This window comes from Chiroxiphia lanceolata, chromosome 2, assembly GCF_009829145.1.
Source record: "Chiroxiphia lanceolata isolate bChiLan1 chromosome 2, bChiLan1.pri, whole genome shotgun sequence".
Lineage (NCBI taxonomy): Eukaryota > Metazoa > Chordata > Aves > Passeriformes > Pipridae > Chiroxiphia > Chiroxiphia lanceolata.
Window position 1 is genome coordinate 57,800,149 of NC_045638.1, and position 23,982 is coordinate 57,824,130.

The 23,982-nt window shown below is 38.2% G+C and overlaps 2 protein-coding genes across 2 annotated transcripts in view; one reads left to right on the forward strand and one right to left on the reverse strand.

Annotated features, from left to right (window-relative positions):
• RB1 (RB transcriptional corepressor 1) overlaps nt 1-23,982 on the reverse strand; it is a 71,343-nt gene that overhangs the window by 24,806 nt on the left and 22,555 nt on the right. Inside the window, exons 12-17 of the mRNA XM_032679336.1 lie at nt 22,734-22,821; nt 22,159-22,275; nt 21,427-21,483; nt 21,309-21,340; nt 21,155-21,231; nt 20,736-20,938 (exon numbers count right to left, since the gene is read on the reverse strand). Coding sequence (XP_032535227.1) covers nt 20,736-20,938; nt 21,155-21,231; nt 21,309-21,340; nt 21,427-21,483; nt 22,159-22,275; nt 22,734-22,821 — 574 coding nt within the window. The remainder of the gene's footprint in view (nt 1-20,735; nt 20,939-21,154; nt 21,232-21,308; nt 21,341-21,426; nt 21,484-22,158; nt 22,276-22,733; nt 22,822-23,982) is intronic.
• Nucleotides 2,913-4,649, forward strand: LPAR6 (lysophosphatidic acid receptor 6). Its single transcript, XM_032679337.1, is given in 2 exon segments — nt 2,913-4,485; nt 4,488-4,649. Coding segments are annotated over 2 exon segments (924 nt in total). The 5' UTR covers nt 2,913-3,608; the 3' UTR covers nt 4,535-4,649.

A 23,982-nucleotide genomic window follows, 5' to 3' on the forward strand; every position in this document is an offset into this window, starting at 1 on the left:
AACTCAGATATCTAAACTCGTATAAGCAGAGTTAAGTGGTAATTGGCTGAAGCAGTGCATGAAATCTTTTGCTGCTGAAGTTAGAGATGATTTCAAGAATCTCAGCAGCTCTTGCCTTTAAGGAGTCCATGCTCACCCTGCCTTTGGTGCCTCTTCAAGAGCCAGAGAAAGGCTGTAAATGGAAATGCAGGCTTTGCTCATCTAGCACTAGCAACAAATGACAGGTCCTAACTCATTCCTGCCTGACGCAGAAAGGTAGACAGACTTACATATGCGTTTCCCTGCAGCAACAGCACTGTTTCCTTCGGAGAAAAAACCCCCCTCAGCGTACAGGGCCCTCCCTGCAGCTGCTTCCTCCTGCCTACCTCCTCTCCCCATCCCAAAGCAAAATTGCTTGTGGTGAAGGAGCATAAGCAAGGTCATTACCATGTCAATTCTTTCCCCATAATAACTGATAAACTTCTTTAAAAATTTTTAAAGCACTGGGGTCTACTAAACTGTTTTCTGAACCTGTCAGCACAAAGCTCAACATCTTAGAACAAGATCCAGTGAACAGGGAGTGTGCAATGAAGTTTTGCCCCTGCTCGTGCTGGAGCCTGGCCAGAAGGGAGGCTACTCCTGACTCCCAGCAGTTCCCAGAGCACTAGTACAGGCTTTTCAGCTTGGAGAAGCTCACACAAATTTAAACACTGCTTGGTAACAATCAGCTACATCTAAATTAAGAAAAAGGATACACAATTTGCCTTTGCCATTCACACTTTTACACTAAAATAACTCAGTCTGCACGCTCAGTCATAACCCTTCCTTGCTGAAACATGAAAGCAATGAAAAACCGGTCAACTTGGGGTTTTCAAATTTTCATCCAAAGGTGGAGAAATCCTGCATCTGAATGGTATTTCTGGACATACACAAATATGACTTAGGTCTTCAATTAATGCAAAGTGCATGTACTGTACTACACCAAAAGGGTACAGGGGTCATAGAGTCACAAAGACAACAAAAGTATACACATCATACTCTAAAATAGAGATATGAGTACTATCCACATATGTAACAGGAGCAACAACACAGGCCATAGCAAGGCAGGGGCTCCGACGGATGAAGCAAAGGCTGAGGATGCCCCTTCACAACTGCTTTAAAGCACACTTATCATGGTAAAATGGACAGTGCCTCTGATCAGACATCCCATCCTGCCTCTGTGCACCCGCACCTTCGCCCAAATGCCAAAATCAAGTACTGATCAATGAGAGACATACTCATTTCCACTAGTTTCTCTCTCTAGACGTGAATTATTGCTTGAGGCTTTGACATGTGACATCAAATTTCTGTACTTCACGGATTTTCATTCCAGTAACTGAGCCTGCCCTGCATAGTTTTCCTGTATAAAGTCAGAGCAGTAAAACTGAGATCAGAGCTCCCACAGCCTGATGCAGAACTTGCAGGAAAACCCCTCTCTCACCATGCAAGGTTGCCAGGAACTGAAACAAAATTTAGTGTGCTTTTGTGAGTAAAGTCAGGGAAGACAACTTTACTCTAAGGTACAAGTTAAATTGGACACATGAGAGACTCTGCCAAGCTCAAATTTTCATTTCAGGCTGACTTAGAAGCGCAAAATGCACTATGCTTTACGATTAAGCATGAATTTCAAAAATAGTCAAGAAGGTTTCTTGTGGTTATAGCCTATTGAACTTAAACTGCTTGATTTCAACTCAAAATCAAGGTGAAAATGTTTAACAAAAAACTATAAAGCAAACTTGAAATAAAATAAGAACCACTTTTTCATGTTTCTGAATTTTGTCTGACATAGCTTACATCAAGAAATCGTGCCAAAATCCTGTGAAGCGCTATTATTTACTTTTCTTCACAGCACACTATAAAGGCTCTGCCCAGAGCCTTGCTTAAGTACAACTGATTAAAATCTACTTCAAAAGAACCATGCCACCCAGCCAGATATGAAGAGATTTGTTATTCTCAGACTTAGAAATAGACTGGTTTTGATGCCAGAAGTGAGTCTATCCAAGCTGTTGTTAAATAAATGAGTCTGTCTAAACTGAGATTTACCTCATATCTGCCCCAAAGGCAATAAGAGATGGGGTTTTTTTATATTTACTTAACAATATAATTAGTTATAACATGTTTTTGTTTCATTAATCAGTGACTAATGGGACTGTTTTGTGCATATGCGATAACTGGTCCCTTTAAATCACCAGAAACAATTGCACAGTACACTATGCATTTTGCTGTATTAATTCTGTGCTTACATATTGAAGAAAATGCTTTCCACATCACAATATTTCAAAAAAACCCTGAAGTGTATTTTTTTTTTTAAAGACCCACCTTTCTGGCTAGTAATAAAGCTTGGGGTGTGCTTTCTAACATGGAATAAGTTAAAAATTTCTCCTCCCACTGTAACACATCTCAGTCCTGGGAATACCCAAGAGCAATCCTCTCTCAGTTATTATTTGGTGAAATTATTTAATTACCTAACAATGTTACTGTGTCCCTCCTGAGCTTAGTATTGAGGGAATTTAGATAGAACCACTCAGATGATTTCTGGTGATTAATGTGCCCTTTATTACAAGGAAAGATATCTAACAAAAATCATGATGCTAATTCAATCCCGTATAAAATCCCACAATTACTATTATCTCCAAAGAAAAACAGGAACTTTAAGGCATGAAGGTTATTCAGAAGACTGCAAAGTCTTCTCATGACTAAAGAAAAAGATTTTTCAGGCCCTGGCAACATTGACAAAGGACTTTTCAGGAAGCATGGAAAGAGTTAAGAGGCAGCTGGAGCACTCTGCTGGTGACCATTTGCACGACTGCAAGCTACAGTCTGCTAGGTACAGCAGAGACGTTATCAGATTAGGGGAAGGCAAACAAACCAAACTGAAACCATTCTTCAGCGCCCAGCCTCTTCTTCCTGTGATGTCATGCTACAAATTGCCTGAGCGCTCTGCTCTCCTCTCCAGAAGGAGCTGGGCTGCAGGAGGGCTGCCGAGGGCTGTGGGCTGCAGGAACAAACACGCTCTGGAATTTGGTTTCTGCCCTGGCAAGCAGCTCCCTTCTGCTTCTGCTTCCTGCCCCATGGGACCAGCCAGCAAGCTGAAAAACTTGTTGTACAGAAAGAAGGCTGAGGGAGAAATGCAAGTGCCCACATTGTGGCGTCCAGGAAATCATTTCGCAAGGCACATACTCCCAGTACATTCGGATGGACAAGGCTTTGCCGTCACGATCTGCAGCCAGGAGTAAGGCAGAAAGCCCTACAGTGGCTTCATTGAATCGAGGTGGGAAATGGAACTAAGCAAGCTTTGAGGTGATCTCATCTGCCACAGAGGATGCCTTTTCTGACTTTTGCCGACTGGCTATGTGATTACAAATAGTACTCGGAAGAAAAGAGTGACCTTCTGGTGATTTCTGCTGGAGATGTACTCCCCTGCCACAGAGCTCGCCTTTCTTCCCTGAAGCTTCACAGCACAACAAATTTGCCAAAACACACTGTTCAAAATACATCTGATCTGCGAGTTCTTCTGGAATTCCAAAAGAGTTGCAGTAAAAATACCAGAGAAACCTCCAAATCACAGGAATTTTAAACATACCATTATAATGGTAAGCTCTAATTGTTCCACTGAGGACTCCTTTAAATATACTTTGTATGGGTGTATCTTTAGCATGGTGTTTGTTCTCGGCCTCATAGCAAACTGTGTGGCGATCTACATTTTCACTTGTACCTTAAAAGTGCGAAATGAAACTACAACTTACATGCTTAATTTAGCCATATCGGATCTGCTTTTCGTGTTTACATTACCCTTCAGGATTTATTACTTTGTAACCAGAAACTGGCCATTTGGAGACATTCTTTGCAAGATTTCTGTCACCCTCTTTTACACAAATATGTATGGGAGCATTTTATTTCTGACGTGCATAAGTGTAGATCGCTTTTTAGCTATCGTACACCCCTTCCGATCTAAGACTCTTCGAACCAAGAGGAATGCAAAAATTGTCTGTGTCGCAGTGTGGATAATTGTGTTAGCAGGCAGCACACCAGCAAGCTTTTTCCAGTCTACAAACTGCCATAACAATACTGCACAAAGGACATGCTTTGAAAACTTTTCAGAGGACACGTGGAAAACCTACCTATCTCGGATTGTTATCTTCATTGAAACAGTTGGGTTTTTTATTCCACTCATCTTGAATGTTACCTGCTCCACTATGGTCCTACGGACTTTGAATAAGCCGCTTACATTAAGCCGGAATAAATTAAGCAAGAAAAAGGTACTCAAAATGATTGTTGTCCATTTGGTGATATTCTGCTTCTGCTTTGTGCCTTATAACATTACCTTAATACTTTACTCCCTTATGAGAACACAGACCTGGATTAATTGCTCAGTGGTAACTGCAGTCAGGACTATGTACCCCATCACTCTGTGCATCGCCGTTTCAAACTGCTGTTTTGACCCTATAGTCTACTACTTCACATCAGATACAATCCAAAATTCGATAAAAAAGAACCGGTCCACAAGAACACGTGATGTCAGATTCTCTGAAAGGCCAGTTTCAGAAAACTTCATTCAACACAGCCTTCAGACCATAAAAATGAAAATATTTGACAGTGACTCTACAATATAAACTATATTAAAAGACTACTGGGACTAAACTGGAATTAGAAGCCTGCACATTTCTTCAGCTGTGGACATATGTTCCCATATGTAAATGTTATGCTTCCTTCACATCTGAAAACTTTATTACAAGACTGTAAAAGTGTTAAGCATAATAGCACACGGGAAAAGTATTTTAAGAATTTACGTCAAAGGTCTGTTCTGACAGATTGCATGTTAGGAATGAACTTTTAGGTTTGGATTAGGTTAACCAAAGTCCAAAGACTGTTTGTCAAGTCAAACACAAATAAAAAAATAGGTTGGTTTTCTTTCCTGAAGTTAAAACAATTGCTCATTTTTAATAATTATATCAGTTTCCAAGTTACTGAGGATGGGGGTGAAGCTGCCTACTTTACGCTACAGGATCCAGTCACTCAGGAAAATTGCCCCATATTGTCATATCACTTTATAAGCTACTGTGCCTGCTCCAAGGTTTCCTCTTTTCTCTCTCTCTCCCTCTTACTCTTTCCCCTCCACCTTCCTTCTTAGGGAACATTATGTTCATAGGAGGCTTCAATCCATGGGTTATAAGAACTTTGTTTCTCCTAGGTTTATCTCATTAAAATATATGCTATCTCCACAAGTCTGGCCCCCATGAAGTAATTAAGTCTTCTGGTAGTTTAGAGCATTCGGAAATGACTTAGACTGGTTTTTCTTCTCACCTCTGTCTCAGATGCCTATGTAATTAAAACAAAGTAATTTCTGATGACTGAAGTTAGTGCTTCAGGTACAGTAACACTGTATTAAACTCTTTTGTGAGAAGTTCTCCAACTCAACATGACTTTTGAGGAAAATAACGTCCTCCAAATAAGTTAATTCGATCCAAAGTAGTAGTTTCTTAGAAAAACATGACTTTTGCCAACTAGAAATGAACATCTGCATCAATGCAAATATTTCTTCCAGAAAACTATTCAGTGTCTCCTAAAGAAATTCAAGACACTGTGATTTTGAGTGCAACTTCCTCTCAATTTTCATGTCCTAGAAATAATTTTAAAATAAGCATTTAAAATTTCAAATGCTATTTTCTTTCAAACTTCAAAAAGTAATAAAAATCAGTACTTGGGGCTACGTGCTGGCAAAATTAACCAACACATTTTGAGAGGTCAATGCTATGTAAAAGGAGGAATCTACATATGTTAATGTTACAAACAAGAATACATAGACAAAAGTGCTTTAAAACATCCTGCTTTATACGTTTCCCAGCTCCAGAACACTGTGTACATTTTCCTCAAAATTAATTTAACATCACTGTAAAATAAAAAAATTATAAAAGGTGTAAAAGTAAGTGTTGTTTTTTCCTCCTCAAAAACAATGGAGTCAAGAATAAGAACTGAGTTTACATGAATTTGCACTTTAGATTTAGGACAGAGCTGCAACACAGATACAGCACTGAGGCATTTTTACTTCAGGGCTGTATACAGAAGCACGAATCAATGTTGGAGAAAAGGCATATTGAGCTGTCAGAGTATATCATATGTTATCTGGCTGAGTTTACTTCCCTTTGCAAAGCTTTTGTTAATTCTTACAACTCAACAGTACATTGCCTCCTATGACTGGGTAACTGAGTTACTGAAAGACTGCCAGAAAGCAATGTTGATTGAATTTTAAATTTAAGAGCATTTTCAATCTTTATCCATACAACTTATAAAAGGAAAAGTCAAATAGTATGAGTTTAAGCTACAAACATATCACAGATATAAACATCTGCATAATATCTGAAAATAAGCAATTATCTTTGTTGGGAATCCTAAACTCTTCTAAGATTCATATCCAACTTCAGAAAAACGCACAAAAGCCCCAGCATAGAGTAGAAATTCTGCACATTTTCCATATCCCACTGACAAATCCAAAGTTCAAAACCAGATAAGCATCTCTAACATCTCAGTGAATTCCTCTCTAAAAAGCCTGTTTAATACTAGACTCCCTTTTAAAGACTGTGAGACAAAAGCCTTTAAATTACATATGGGGCTATGTTTCTAGGCTACTACTCTCATGGAGCTTGTCAAAGCTGTTACTCAGTTTGAGTGACAACTTGTTCAGCAACATCTCTGCACTACAGCAGCGAGCACCCCGGAGTCTCACCCTGGTAAAGAGAAGCTACTCAGTCTGAGATTACACAACTGCAGGGGGGGGGGAAATAAAGAAAAAAAAAAAATCACTGACTTACAAGCAGAACAAGCAGATAAAGTCACATGCATGAGTACTCCCCTTTAAACCAGACTTCCTTGGTGTATTAGCTTGAGTAGGCTGGAGAAGAACAGACAGGAGGTCTTTCTGCTTTGCACTTACTCTCCAGGGCAGAAGCTTCTGCTTTTTGCAACAGCACAGTGCCACACAATACAATAGTTTTCTAACCAGTTAATAGCTTGACATCCCAAAACTATTTGAGGAAACTTTGTATTTTTTATTATTAAACTTACTTCACTCTTCCACAGGGGTGTGTGCGGGAGAACCAAATACCCTAACAAAAAACCAACACAGTCAAAACACCATCATCTGTAATTTTGAGAATCAGGTCATTACTTGAAAAATTCCTGATCTGACTGATTTAAAAGAAGAGTGAATCTGTACCACCCACAACAAGCTGATATAAAGCCAAGGTACCAGCTATTCAGGACTGAATGAGATTTTCTCCACGTTTTCTGGTTCTGCAACAAGATTATCCTGGAGAGTTGTGGATGGAGCAATGTTTTCACTGGCACATTCCTGAACAGATGCACTCCTTCCCTGTGCTCCTGCCTTTGATACCAACTCTTGTGCCTCTCTGGTAAAGTCTTATGCTAAAATTTAAATTTAAAACCTAGATGAGGAGTTATGATCCTAATTCATGCCAAGAGCTCTCAAATAAAAAAGGCTTATATTGTCAGAGCTCCTGAGGATCTGAATGTGTTGCAACCAGTACTTCCTAAAAGTGAATTATTTTTACTCATATGCCTACACAGGGGGCATAAGGAGTTCAGTTCTAGAATCAAAACTTAAAAAAACCGGTTCTTTGCAGTCTGGTTTCTTCATCTACAGAGTGCAGAAAATGCACACTTACTATAAAAATAAAAGCAGAGGAAATTTAGTTGATTTCAAACATGTTTTTGATCTAAATCAAGGCAGGCAGACATTGATAACTAGATAATTAACCAGCAGTTTCAAAAGACAAGGAAAAAGAAACAAACCTATGATAAACACCTAGGATTTATCTCAACATATAATTGCTTCAAAAATCAAAAGATGTCCTCCCATTTTATACTTTCTATACTCAGCTTGAAATTTTAACTTCTGGCTTTTTCAGGAACAGAATGCAAGTCAATTTTTTTTTCCCCCTTAGTATACATGTCTCGGATATTTAAAAAAATACCAATACCAAGTCAAACACATTTTCATACTTTTCATCCAAAAATGTGTAAAAAAACCCCATGGAAGATACTGTAGACAGATAAGGAATTCTTAACTGGAATCAACCTCCAAGCTTTCATTTCTTAAGGAGGTAACCTCAGACATAGAAATGCAAAGATTGAGAAAGACCTTTTGAGACCAGGTAGGAGATAAGAATGGCTGTACTGGGTCAGACCCCAAACATTCAGCTAATCTACGGTCCTGCCTCCAACAGCAGCCAAGGTTGGATGCCTGGGGAAGAAGATAACAGTAGGAGAGGCACACAAGACTTTCTCAAGTGTGTCCTGGTCGTATCTCAGGACTTTTGGGATCGGATGTATTTGTGTGTTCAGCAACATTAAAAATTTCTCTTCTGTGAGCTTCTCCTGTCTTCTTTCAAACATGTGTAAAGTTTTTAACATTCACAGCAGTAAAAAGTTCACATTACATGTGTGGAGGGGGAATAAAACTAAGAAATGCAAACATCGTTTTGTTTCAAATCCACTAGTTTCATTACTGCCCCCTCACTTCTTTTGAAAGAGCCAGAGAGTACTAGATTGTCATTCAGTCTTTCCATATCACTCTTGATTAGTTGGTCTTCCATTATCTCTTGCAAATGAGATAGTGATTTTCACTTGTAATTTCAAGCAAAGATGAGACTTTTAGAAATACACAAAGAATTCAGCTAAAATTACAGAGAACCCCGTGAGGTTCACTTTGAGACTGGTAATTTGAAAATCCCACCCAAGCACATTATCTTCTAGCCTTATTTATTCTCTCAAGTTATTTTCTAGGAGTTTTATCAATGAAGAGCAATTTGTTCATACTTTTCCAGCAGTAAATGTAATATTATAAGGTTCTTGCACCTAGGCAGACCTGTAAATCCTGACAGGTTCCCTTTTTTGCCAGACTATGATAATTTAGACTTCTGGGTTTCTGGCATTTGAGCACCACTGACAAAATCAAAGAGGATATGTTTCAAAAGCTAAGGCAAAATGTAAATCAGAATTATTCTAAATCTAGAAGATATAAATGTCTGGGCTGCATTGGTTATCCAATTACCAGAATGTTGAAAACATTGTATAAACACAACTGCCACTGCATTAGTACATTTACAGAATGTACTCAATAGAACGCATTTAAGATGAATGCAAATTCAGAAAGCCAAGTTTGCACAGTCTAATACTTCTGCAAGAAGTTGGATGGAGAAGTTTGTTCTACTTGTCTAATTCTGTTTTCACACTGAAGCCTTTTGCATTTATTGCCTCCCCCCATCCAGTTCCTGTTACACAGCTGTTTATAAAGTAAGCCCAGCTTTTCCCGTAAGAAAACTGAACTTACCACAAAATTAAACCAAACAAAAAGAACTCTTCGCACATCTTCTGGACTTTTATAAAACCGACCATTTTGTTAGAAAACTAAAAATTCCAGAGCTGAGAATTTAGATTTTAAATAACTCTTTTTTTCTATTTAAGAAACAGTCTCCCACTCTAGTTCTAGCAAAACTAAAAGCTGTCCTGCACTAAGACAGATAAGTTCTCTACAGTTTAAACTTGAGAATCAAATCACAAGCAATGACAAAGGAAGGCCTTCAGCAAGAAGTTCTTATCCTTTTATGATGAGATAAAAAGAATATTTTTCTACATACACAGTTTTAAGATTTGCCCTAACTCTACCTTTTTTAACAGTGAGTTCCTGCCATAAAGAACAAAATTCTTAATTAACAATGCTAGCAACAGGAGGCACTCAAAATTAACGCCATTATCTTGGGAATAATATTAAGTCTATTTTAAATGAAAACAACTGTGGCTATGTTAAGTCCTCTGCTTTTCAGATGAATTCTGCAAATACTGCTGCTTTATAAAAGGAAGTCACTTTGACAGATCAGTTGCAAGTCTTCACTCTTCTGTAAAATCATGCAACATAATAAGATCTAATAATTTTTTGAAGTTTGTCCTGGCAAGCACTTTCTAAAAGCAATTGTTTAAGTAATAAAAACTGAAGACATTCCTGGTCACTAAGGAGTGATACTGGATTACAAAAAATTTACCATTCATCAGCAGCATCAAGAATTACACTTGACTAAAGTTGAAACCATCTATAAAAAAAATCTTTGATGCTCTTATAAAGTAATGAAAAAAGTACCCAAGACATTGCAGATATTTCTTAATGGAGACATTTGTTAAGTATACAGCAATACATGGGGAAAAATGAGAATACAGATGGTGAAGCAAGTACCAAAATATCTGCCTTTTCAGCCCTAAGAAAAAACATGTTTCATTAATGAAATCAAATCTGAGAACTGCTGGTCTACTTGTTTGCTTGAATTATTTCACACTTCTTACGTGCGAAACAAAGTTTACCACACATACTGCACCCTCACATTGTATTTCACATGCTCCCATGGGTGGTAAAATCAGCACCTTCTGCTATCCAGATAAGATCTGTGAGCTCCTCTGAGCTGCTGGAAGGTGCAACAGACACAGATGGAGCATGCCAAGCACAGGCTCTGGTCTGGGCAGGCTAACTCCCGAAAGGAAAGGACAGGGTGCTGACAGGCCAAGTGCTTACCCAAGCCAAGTTTAGACTAGGCAGAGTCTAACTGTGTGAACCTCAAGTCTCTGCTCGGGGGTTCAGGAGAACACCTGGTACACAGGTCCTGAGATTAGCTGTACCATAGGCACTTATCAGCCTGTGCCTGACCAATTCTGACATGCAATTCCAACACAAATGAAAAGTTTCAACAAAACCCAGAGGGATTACCTTTCTAGAGGATGGTGAACACCATGCCTACTCAATAGCTGTGAATAGGGGGATCCACATCCCTGACAGGGACTTTTTATTACAGGAAAGTTACTGTAAGACACATACTCAAGTGATACAAATATGTTACTGAAATACTATGTATTCATATCATATAAAAGCAGGTACAAAAGAACTTTTTCAGCCTACAAAAAAAAAAACACTTCTAAACAAACCCCACGCATTTATGCATGCAATAACTTAAAGAAAGTGCAGCAAGCAGAGAGACAAAACCTTCCTTCCAATAGCATATAATTTGACAGTTTGAATTTGACATGATACTGTTATTCCCTCAAGAGCTTGAAAATTGAACATGTAGCTGGGAAAAAACCCAAACCTTCACATTACAATGTGTGTTTGGTACCTACTTTGCTTCTTAACAGAAGCTAACTTTATCTTCTGTAGAAAGGTTAGCAAGGAAATGGCCCAAATGACACAGCAATAAGGATAGAAAGAGCAATAAAAACTTATGACAGTTATTCAGAACTGTGGCTCAGATAAAACAAGCAAGACCCAAAAAAACACCAAAACCCCAAACAAAACAAAGCTTCATTCTATTCATTTCACCAGTTTTGTTTCACTACAGAGATTTATAAAAGTACAAAGTTGGAGAACATAATCCTACACAAGGAAGAAGCAGCAGGGATACGACCTCAGAATTTAACCCAAGCATGGTTTACTTTTGTATTTAAGAAGACAGACACATCAAATTTGCCGCAATTCAGCAAGATTTTACAAAACGAAAGGACTGCAAATATACGTCTCTGAATTCTAACATATTCTTCCCTCATGGGCAAACTTTAAATGTTCCTACAAAGCATTTACAATGCAGATATCACAATGTTGCAGGATGAAAAGCTGAAGTTTAAACTACCTAGAAACATAGTAGGACTAAAATGAAAGTCCTACAGCCATGGTACGACCACCAAAACATTGGACAATAAAAAAAGAGCAACTTGGAAAACAAGTATTCCCAGAAAACTATTTCACTATTTCCTGTTAAAATGTTACTTATAATCAGGGCAACCTTAAGGAAAAAAAAGTCTATCATATTAACACAGACATTTCTCTGACTAACTCTGTACTTGGGACTGGTGTAAAGACAGGCAAGACACCTTTATACTGCACCAACGGAGTTGGCAGCTCCACTGAGTACAGCCTATCAACCCCAGTTCCCTGTTACAGCTGTAAATCTATAACCAGAGAGATCCTAACACAGACCCTGCTTCTGTACTTACACTGGTAACTATACATGACCTCTGTGTGAACAGAAAACACAACAGTGACTATAGGCAAGATATATAGCATAAGTAGCCACCCAAAGCAAAACTGGGCATAATTACACAACCTTCTTGCTTATGTCCCCTTCATGTTGAAAGGAAGGGGGAAATGCAGTTATGATGACTAGAATTAAGCATGTGACTCACTTTTACTAACCTTAACAGACAAACATTATAGATCTAGTTTAGGTTTGTCACTGAGACAGATGCTCTTTACAGTTAGGGAAAGAGAATAGTCCCACTGTAAAATATCTGTTTAAAATAAATAGAATGAATTGCTTTCTGGAAGTGCAGCTCCATCTCGAGTATAGAGGGAGACTAAATATCTAAGCTACTGAAGTAGGACTCATATTCCCCTAATAAGAGAAACTCTAAAGCAGTAGATGAAGCAGAGAGAAACTTAAGTTCCTAATCAAAAAAGGCATCTAAATTTCACAGAATGAAATCTCCACATAGTTGCTGTCTCTTAGGTAATCTTTTTGGTCATGTTTGTACTTGAGTCAAAAAAGCATCTTAAGGGTTGGGCTGATTTGGTATACCTGCAACAGATAAACCCACTAACACTGTGCTAATGTAACCCATCTCTTACAGTCCTAGTGAGTGTTGTGTACACTGAGTGTCTACTGAGAAGTGAACACACTGTCAACAGAGACAAAAGCAGGAAACACAGGACCTCGGCTTTAAGTGTTCTGGTTTCTCTTCCACTAGCCTAGAGGATTTGCTTGGATGGTAACACCCAAGCATGAATAACAGCTTTAGTCATCTTGATGATAAACAGGAGTGGCAGGAAAGATTTTCAAAGTGATGGTACAGACAGTGAAATCTAAAGTTCCCTGTTCTTCCTGGTTTTTCAATTTGCCTTCAGCTGTTCAGGCAGATAAAAGTTTCAAGCCTCAAAAGCACAGCATGATTTCTATAAAAGGAAACTCTTCAGGAGTACTAGAAAGGCATGAGAGAAATACTCTTACATATTTTATGTAAGTATTTATTAAAGAGTGTGTATATATATATGCTCAAAATAAAAAAGCATATAAACATAAATATATATATATATTTATATTATACTACATGGTATATTCACAAATACCCAAAAACCAATCATCTTACAGACTTCTAAGAATGTGCCCTATATGATAAAGGCAAAATCATAGAAGGTTTTCCAGCCACAGCTGCGATAACTGAAATGTCATAACCTTAAAAACATTTTTAAAAGCACATGCAGCAGAACTAGTATGATCCTTTAGTACTATCACGCCGAGCAGCAGTGGTGGTAGTGACCTCCCTCTCATCCCACATGCTTCTGAAACACATTCATGATGCAAGCAGAAATATATTTAGTATGTATGTACAGACAGAAAACCTCAAATGTGTTCTCAGTTCCTTTTTGCATGTTGAAGCTGCACTCTCCTAATGTAACTTTGTTGAAAGGAGCACGGTGAGCACATGAAAAGCCATCATTTGGTGGCCCTTAGCATGTTTCATCTCCCGCAAAAAAAACCCTAGAAAATATTATATATCATCATCCATCGCAACTTCCAAGCTGAGACAGGATACTAGGTGCCCAAAATTCAGAAGATCACTGGAACTGAGTCATGTCTGCAAGAGCAATCTGCTGTCTGCAATTCCTGAGGTGCCTGTCTTTACACCAGTGAAGCTCCCTAAGTAGTTTGCACCCTGACAGTGAGCGTGCTTGCCAATGTTGTCATTCTGGATATGCCGAGCACTATTTTTGTGCTTAAGGCTGTCCCTCATTCACAAATTAGATATTCCTATATCTGAGGAAAGGCAAAATTTAGTAGGCATGAAAGGAACAGACTAGCTTTTCCAAGAGAAGACAGCTGCTATGCAGAAACACCTATGAGTCCTGGAGCCTAGAGGAAAGACAGTGCAGGAACGCCATGACTCATTTGCCAGCACTACAGTCACTCGTGGTTGAACCCATGGCTACATCTGTGGTTAGCAACACGAGCCACAGCATGTCCTAAGGCCTCAAGGGCAAGTGGCAAAGCACAGCTTGCACCCACATGCACCACCACTGAACACTCATCATTGCTAATCCATACCAGCAGCTGAAAATAGTCCCTGAGCTGCATTATGCCCCAAATCTTGCCTAGGCATTGTCCAGAGGAGAGCTGACAAAGGCCAAAACAGGTCAGGGAACACAATGCCAACAAAACATCACTGATGACATGGTAATCACTGATGTGGGGCAATACTCAAGCCCAAACTATTGTCCCTTTAAAGTCGGTAGCACAGACTCAGCCCCAAACACCTAGTCCTTGCCACATGACCTTACTTGGCTGCCTATCAACAAGATTTTAGACTCATTCTTTTAATACAACAGTAAACAGCTTATTCAGTAACCTAATGTATAAAATGTTGACAGTATGACCATTCCTATTTCTTCCTGTTTTAAAAAGAATTACATAAAATGTTGAAATCAAAGAGGTCTTCAAACTGCACGTAGACACCTATTTCTAGAAGAGTTGTAGGACTTCAGATAAACCTTACAGAAATCATTACTGAGAAGGGTACACACCACAAGAAAATGTACTAACTCCCTTTCCTAGATGCTCAATTCCTCCTTACAAGTGGCACAGAAACCTAACTTGAAATTGTACACTGCATCCAGTGAAACAGGCACTAAGCACTCGAGTACAGTGAGTTCCACAATAACTGTGTCCTTGTACAACCAAAGTACTAAGGAATACTTGCTGACCTATAATTGCTCATAGCTTTACCCTGACCTGGATTTAACATTTTTTACACAAATCTTAAACATACCTATTTAATATTTTTCTCCTCTACTGCATGATCAAAGTCAGTCTGTTGTTATTCCAGCTCAGTGAGTTCATCATATAAATGCAATAATGTATTCTTTAGGAATACACAGTTTTCATCAGGATGGCATTTCTGCCACAATGAGTTGCATCAGTTAAAACCAACAGAAGTCTTGTGGGATGAGATATAAACATTAACTACATAGTTAGTTGACAAATACTTATTGCAAACATTGAGTTATGTTAAATCAAATATACATGATAAAACGGTACTGCAGATTTCATGGCAAATCTCAGACTGACAGTAGAAATCACAGAAAAGAAGCAGCTAATAAAGGAGAAGCATTATGGAGCACAGGTTAGGCAATGCTACATGGAAAAAGTTATAAATAAAGCAAAGCACTTGTCTACTGCTGATCATATTTTAACCATTAAGAGAAGTAACTTCAGAGAGCCATTTTCATCTTGCATCAGTCAGTAAAACTCCAAAACACATTACAACTCTAAATTGCAACATATGTCAATCCTGGTGTTGGTTCTTCCTTTTAAAAATACAAACACTAATTAGGACAGCAAGTGTTAAAGACCAATACAGCCAAAGAAGGCGACAGTATGAACAGTTGCAGTGCAATGCACTGACTTAGTTCAACATCCGTTTGTTACTCACAAAAAAACAACACCGAAAGATAGCAGACCAAATCAGGCTGTGAATGAAATCCCTTTTGCCTGCCACAGTGAAGCTTCGTGCTCTGTTCTGGGCTGTTGTGGGGTTGCAGAAGGTGGTGCAGCTGACCTCATCCCTGTTAACAGCAAAAGCTACCACATAATCTTTTAAAACTGCAGTCCTATGAGGAATACCCCTCGACTCCTAGTGCTCATGTAGATGAGTTAACAAGTTAACATTCTGCCATCTGTAGAGCCTAACAAAAAAAAAGTGTGGAGTGCTTCTTTCTCTAATCCCCTTTACTGGGTTGGCATAAATTACCTTATCTTTACACAAGGCTGCAGTTTGCCTGCAACTCCAGTGCAGAAGAACAAGACCCTTTCACTACTCCAGTACTGGGCAGCTGAACCCTGACAGAGCAGAAGGGCTTTCCATATCTTGTGTTGGGCCCATCAAAAGCTGGTTTGCAGAGAAAGTATTCTGTAGCACGGCCCAAATTATTTTAAGTATGCCAAGCGTGATGATTTAGAACATGTGTACGCTCCACACTCTCCACTTACTGAACGTGTGAAAGGGCATTTGCAGGAAGAACATTCTCTAAGCAGCAGTATGAAAAATTTAACACCTTGCCTGTTCCTCTCCATTCAGAGCTTGTGAGCAGAATGGAAGCTGAGAGGAAGGGAAATACAACTAGATTGCTTTGCAAATACAGATAACAAAGATCACAGGTGTTTACTTTCTTGAAGGACATAGCAAAAGAACAAAAAAAAAACCCAAACCCAAACTTAAGTCACACTGAAACTAATGCATTTCAGATACTACAGACATTTCACTCAAAATAGACTGAAAAATTATAGACTTTGCATTTGATTTGCTTGCACTGAAAACCACCTCTTCCTTGTTTATTCCCAACACAGTGCAGCAAACAGCAACACTTTAGTCAAAGATGTGACACAGCAGTTGACAGGGCTTTCTCTAAGGGAAATTCAGATATTCTGGAATTTGTTCACACAATCTTCATTTGAGATATTCAAAACAATTACTTTTTTGGCTGGCCAAAAGAGAATTTGACAGAATTATGGAAAAGGTTGAACTTCCAGGTTGGCAGGTAATGATGCCGAAAAACTTGGTATGAAGAACTGCTCAGAGACTTTGTATCTTTAAGCAGCAAAGGCATTTATTTGCAGCATTGGGAGCGAGGCAGGTCGTCCTGCACAAACTCACTCAAAGGCACCACACAAAATCAAGGTTTTTATACAGTCTTACATACATGATTACTTGCATATTCATTTGATTGCAACACCTACTATACATATTAATGATAGGTGGAGTCTAGGCAGACCTGGTACTGAATTTCGGGGGTACATCTGCCCTTCAGCCTCAAGTTGGGGGTCTTTTTCTCATCTTTCCCATTCTGACCTTCTTACCTTTCCATTGTTCTTGCCCTGACTACTGAAGCTTGCAGAAAGTCTTGGCTCCAAGCCTTTTTCTTCTATTCAAATGTCTACCTTATCCTAATTTATTACCCCTAGGTTCACTGTATAGCATTCTTCTAGGTTTAGGTCCAGTGAATAGAACAGAAGGGCTCTTTAGTAGCACAGGCAGAGCAGGTGTTGGGGGGTTGCTTTTAACTCTTTTAGGCCTGGCTCTTGTTTCAGTAATGAGCTATCCCTTTAACGGGAAACAGATTTCAATTATGGCAGGGTTTAAATCATATTTATAGAAATATGATAAAGATGAGCAAAGGCTATCATCATCTTTGAGTCTAAAGTAATTTCAGTTCCCTATATTTAAAGTTACGAAATCAAAATAGTGCCTACTGTGAGCACAAATGTTCTACAGTAAAGAAAGAATACTGTACAGTATATTTCTATTTGGCAACTAAAAGTTATGCAGCATTATCAACATATTCTTAACTGAACTCCACATAATCTGTCTCTGGAAGCATCAAAAACTCACTGGTAAACGTCTGAGTGGGTAAATGGGGCTTCTCCTTTTCAATAAAAGGTTCAATAAAAATTTAAGGAAAAGGAAGTACTTTTCACATGATTTAGTCAATATGTATTTGCCCCGTTTCAAAATCAAGAATTATTGAGAAGAACCTTCAGCTGTTTTCCACCCTTTATTTTGTCTGGCCATGCTTTTTTCTTTTTTTTTAGTTAAAAGAAAGGATGACCTAGAAAAGTTTCATTTCCTTCCTAAAACACAGACAACCAAGTCAGCTAGCTATGCAAAAGCAATAAACATATTCATAATGACTAGCTAAGGAGTAATATATTATCTTCAGATACCAGTAAGAAATCTCACATTCATTTGATACAGCTTTCAAAGTCAGCTAAAGGTCAGATGCACTTAAGACTTTTCTTCAGGGAAATTATGCAAGGCATTTTTCCTCACAAAAGCTCTGTGACAAGTAAAACTACAATAAATTCAAGCTATTCTGTATTAAAATGCTTAGTCCTTTTAAATCTCCATTGAAGTCCTGCTTCCTAAAGCAGTCAGGAGAATGAGGAAAGACTGGATAAAACCAGACCTGACTCTCCAAAAAGCAGACAAGCCTTGTAATGAAATGCACTACCTGGGAGGGGGAAGAGGCAAGAACTAAACAAAAACACATGGTAAATAAGTAGGGTTATTTACCCTACTTATCAGAGCTGCATTATGCAAATATTTGTAAATAAATATTTTTCAATAGTTTCTATTCTTATTTATCAAGCTAGATTTTTTTTTGCATAAGCTTTACTCATTCCATGCTTTTCTTCTTCATTTTAACACTTAAAAAAATACATTCTCTAACCATACAAGCAAACTTGAGCCTTCTTGAGATTCCATCTTCCTCAGACTATCATTGTTTAAAATTAACCCAAAGCAATCAGTTACAGTGAGACAATCTTTATAAGTAAGAAGGCATGTGACTTTTCTCTCCTTCTTTATCAAGTGTTTGGAGGTTAAGAGGTATTTACTGGTATGAACTACACTTCTCTAACTGCCTACCCATTCTTGAGGGAATTGCTAATTAAGCAGACACTTGTAAACCTTGTACACCACAAGATGGAAACAATATCCTGGTAAAGAACTGCAGAAGAATACAGTAAACCATTCCTTTTTTCACTAGCTGAGCCTTTCTGGGACACCTCAACAGCCTCATAAGTCAACCACAGTAGCATTTTCTCCTGTTTCTAACAGGTTAAGTGTTTCCCAACAAAACCAGCCAATATTTAGATGAGAGGAAGGGGTGGATTTTCTGCCCTAGAGGACTCATGGCTCTCCATTTCTATGTGGGGCCTCAGCTCCTTTGCTGCAGGGACCCAGAGACTCAGCAAGACATTTTAGCACAGATAACATTTCACTACTACTCCTCTCCTGAGCCACCACTAAACACTCTGCTGTTCACAATTTACAGCCCTTCCCTCACGGGTAGCCAGAGGAGGCAGTGGAGGACAGCACTGAACCTTGGGGTGCCTGTCCTGGCTGCCACAGCTGCCTTCAGCTTTTGAGGAAAACCTACTGTGCCCTCTAGTGCCAAGCCCCCAACAATAGGAGACAATTGTCTCCTATTGAGTCCTGAGCTTGGGGAGACCCAGGTGAGACATGACGTGTAGGTCAGCGAAGCAGCACATTCCTATTTATTCCCTCCACTAGGCTCCACTCCACATATTTTGCTGGCACTAGGTGATCATTGTAGGTCCCTTCCAACTGAACTATTCCATGCTACTAACACTCAAATCAGCTCTATAAGCCACCTCCACCCCAAAACAGTACCAAACATATGCCTGTAGAAGCTCAGGAAGAGAGATCCAATACATTAAAACACATTCAAGCAAAGCACTGCAAGTTTCCTAAAATACTGTCTGCCTCTTAAAATATTGCCGCCTTCTCCATTTCTGTAGGCTCTGATGAAAAGAATTCAAGGGCTTTCAGGCCATCTTATTCAAAAAAGAGCAAAACCACTAAGAAATTTCCACAGCAATGCAGAGGCAATGTGCATTTCCCAAGACATCAAACATACAAAAATGTTAAAAGGGAAAAATTTACACTCTGGTACAGCAGCTGTAGCACTGCGCCAGAAATCCTGGGGTGCATACAGTGCTGTGGTGATGAGCATGGAGCTGGATACACAAGTCTTGGCTCCCCCAGTGAAAAGGTCACTTTTACAACAGGGCATATTCAGAGAGCCACATGTGGCTGTTGATTTTGTCAGCAAGGAAAATCGAGTAGCAAGGGCCGGTAGGCAAAAGGTGGTCCACTAGATTCACTCTGAATCAAGGCAATTACTTCCATACTACCCTGAGGTAGTATGCTTCTCCTGGGCTAGATGGGGCTCTCACTGCTCAGGCCACCAACACTCCTTGATTCTGGGAGTATAACCCCACTGCCTGGTAAAGTATCACTCATACTAGAAAACTGTTAACTTTACACTCTCAAACCATACACAAACCAAACACAGATTACCCTGAAAACTCAATTCATGATTAAACTATTCCATTAGCTAGGGCATACCATATTTTTAAACTTTCCAGAACTAAAAGATATGGGATGGGTTCTTAAATGGTTGCATTATGTCTCTGATCAAAATTACCAGTCTCTATAGTCTCATGTTTTGTGGCATAAATAGCATATTTCTGGTTTATAAGTAACAAATAATAAAAATATTTGATTTACTGAAATCCAGCCAAAAAAACCCAACCTTCCAGCACTTTATTGTAATGGTATCCAAAAATACCAAAGTGACTGAAGCACAAAGGACAATGCAAAACAATATTTTAAGTACTATTAACAAACATATCAGATGCCCAGAACTAAGGCCCTTTTGCCAAGTAGGAATAGCAACTGGGTAAAAATTAACTTTCAAATAAAAGCATAGAATTTATTGCCTCGACTTTGGTACGAAAACACTGTTTAAGGTTATTTGGCCTTAAAATTCATGTCAGACTAGTAAGGTGATGTTGGCTTACAATCACGTAAATCAGCAGAGTTATGCTGACTCCTTCCTCTGATATACTCCTTTTTTTCCAAAACCTGAAGACATGGCAAAACTGATTCTGTTTTGCTCTTGTAATTTATTTTTCTAGAAATAAATCTCAACAAGACCACAACCTTAATTTTATACAGTTGAGTGTGATTTCTTTTTTCAAGGTATGCATATTATACAAGGGGAAATACTACTTTAAAGTATTACTTACAGATTGCCAAGCAAGAGACTCCATAATTCGATGTTCACAGCGTTCTAGATGCTTTATCATTTCCCGTGTTAGGCTTGGCTCTGCTCTAATAAAGCTTTCGATCACCTTGTAGAAGTCAAAAGCTTTTAAATCAAATACATTAAGAATCCATGGGAAAGACAAGTCTGTTTCAGCACTGGTACCATCACTTTGTGAAGCATTTCCTGAAGGGAAAATGGACAAAAATTATCACAAGTATTACATTCTTTCACTTTTAATGCTTTTTCCTTTTTGTATTTATTGAATCATTGCTAGTTCAGACATTTCTGTGAGTTGGTTTTTTGTTTCTTTTTGCTATTTACTCTATTTTATATATTAGAACAGATGGCAATAATTATCAATAAATAACAATGCTATTTAGGACCTTAGATTTAACTTACTGCCATATGTAGCCATGACAACCTCAACAGCACACGCCAGCAGAGATGTGTGGAAGATGTTATCATTCAGAAGTGTGCTAAAGAGAAAGGAAGTTATTAGTACTTGTCCTAAGGCTAAAATAGCACACTTCAATAACAAGTTAGGGGCAAGTACCTGAAATTCTGCACTGAGAGGCGCTCTTCCTCCTGAAATATATAAATCAGACCAAACTGGTGAATATTCTTAGTATTTCTAAATGCACTGAGTACTAAGCTACCAGCGCTAAACTTACCGACTTTAGCATAGACTCCATTACTCTGTAATAGAGACGTACTCCAAGCTTGTATCTCTGTTAGAAGAAGAAATTCAAGAGTATTACAAGAAGTTTTAACTGACTACAACAGGCAGATTCTTGTGTTTTAACAGTGCAGAACATGTCCAGTTTTTGACAGAGCCACTATAAAGAAGTGATACCCCAGTTCCATTTGCCAGTAAGACTGGAGATGCCTCAAAGTACTAAGGCGAGTGACTACCCCAACCACGTGAAAACTTAACCAAGTGTAACAACATAAACTGCTAACAGGATAAAAAGCAGGGTTGACAGACAGGAAGCAGACTGTCAAATACAAACTTGGTCGGATTTATTTTCCAAAATCCTTGTTGAAAGCACAGCTGCCCTACTGATTTTATAAGGAAGTGAGTCACCTTTTGCTGTTTTAGGCCAAGTTACCTTAATGAATGCCAACAGATGTTTCACTAAATGTATTTTGCCCAGCAATTTTCCCATTCTTCAGTAAAGGATTTCCAACATATTTCCACCTGGTTCATATTGCTCCTTATATATTTAGAGGAATTTAAATATCTTTACAGTGCTTCAGAAAAAAATACTTATCAATTTGAAAAGAACAGTTACTTTTTATCATTAGTGATCTGCGTTGAATGGGGACAGCCAGTAATTCAGGTCTCACATTAGCTAGTACTAACAGTGTTCAAAGGAGTAACCCTTAATGCAAATGCTACTTACCTGTGAGCCAATTTCAGCCCATCCCTGTCCAACTGCTTCAGCAAATTTCTTTTTGAAGATGTGGTCAAGACTTTCTACTCTTTTCAGGATACTATCATGAGGGTTCACTGTGCAATTCTAATAAAGTACATGCAGCAAAGTAGGGAAGGAAAGGTAAAGGAAAGACATTTTACTTCAAAGTAATTTTAATGATTTAATCCTGCTTTACTTTGTAACACCTCTCAATCAGCTCGCCAGCATAAATAAAAGTGGAGTATTTAAAAGAGAAGAGTACATCATCTTCTCTCCTTTTTATACCCCCTTCTTCTTCCATGCAGTATGGACATAAATTAATTTTAATATTTAGTGCAGTAACAAAAATAAAAAAGCACTTATAAGGTTCCAGTACACATCAGTTAGAAGTGCTTTCTAAAACAATTAACTACATGTAAATCATTCCAATTAAAATGTACTTCTTCAAAAACTGGTTGTTAATAAAGGACCTTCCAAAATACGTGCATAAGATCTACAGGTGTATATTTTGGTTGAGTGGTAATTCCAAGAATCTTTCACAAAGCTTCCTTGTAGTAACTTACATTAAAATATGTGATGAGAGTATCTGATGGTTTATCAGGTGCTGAGTTTAAAATCATAATCAGTTGCTGAATGTTATTCATTGCCGCTCTGGAAAAATACAATAAAATGCATACTAAACATTAGGGTTGGCATGATGGTTTGCAGAAACTGAACAGCAATTCTACCAAAAAAAAAAAAATTATTTTAGTTCTCACTCCATTTATCAAACAACCTGCTAGGGAAAACTATTGCACTGTGTTAACTATTGTGAATTCTAATAATGTTTTTAATCCAATAATCTAATTGTTTACTTATGGATTGCAATAATTTTAATAACCAAAAGAATTAGTGTATGCATTTCTCTCTTAACACCTAAGAAACAGCTTGATTCTTCTATGGTATTGTTACTTTCTGAACTTTTCATTCTGATTTTTTGTGGAGTTGTGTGTTTGCCTGTTTTAAATTTCTTTGTCATTTAACCTCAATTTGGCTCACATCACCAGACAAATGTAAAAGGAAGAAAAATGTGTTCAATCATTATTATTGAAGCAGTGTAAAGATGTAATTTTCCTTAATCTATTTTTAGAAGGTTTTGGTAAAATTATTTCTGTCAGAAATCTACTAATGATAAGGAAAAACATAAGGACAGTGCAAAAAAATAAAATGAAAACACACAACTGATTCTCATTATGCTTTGAACTAGTACTTATACTGATTTTTTTCTGTTACTTTCTATACAAATGACATGATACAAATCCACTGATAAAAACTATTAGATTCTCTCCAGTTTTAGGGGGCTTTAAAGCAGATCTTAAGTGTCTAAGTTCAGAAATATGACACTATAAGAAGAGTCAAATTAATAAGTATGGTGCTTTCAGGATATCCTATGGGGGTTCTGTTTAAGTCAGGGAGAGTTAATGATACACCTTCCACTTTATGCTGGTGATCAAATATTTGCTGCCATCTACTGACACTTCTGTGACTTTATGAAAAACAGTTACTACAGCCCAAAATCAGTGCTGGTGAATAGGCCTTCATGTGAATTGCCTTAAATGGCAACAGTTTTGGAAAACTCGGAGCAAAGCCCAAGTGTGGATGGGGAGAATCTAAATATCTCACTAGTCCTTCTCTCAGATCAAAGTCAGTTTAGCACATTTCAAATTCTTAACTCTGGACTTTCTTCATGTCAAGAACTTCCTTTCATGTCAAGAACTTTAATGATGCATCTTTCACAGTATTAGAGGGCTTGAATTCTGCTGTAATTGAAAA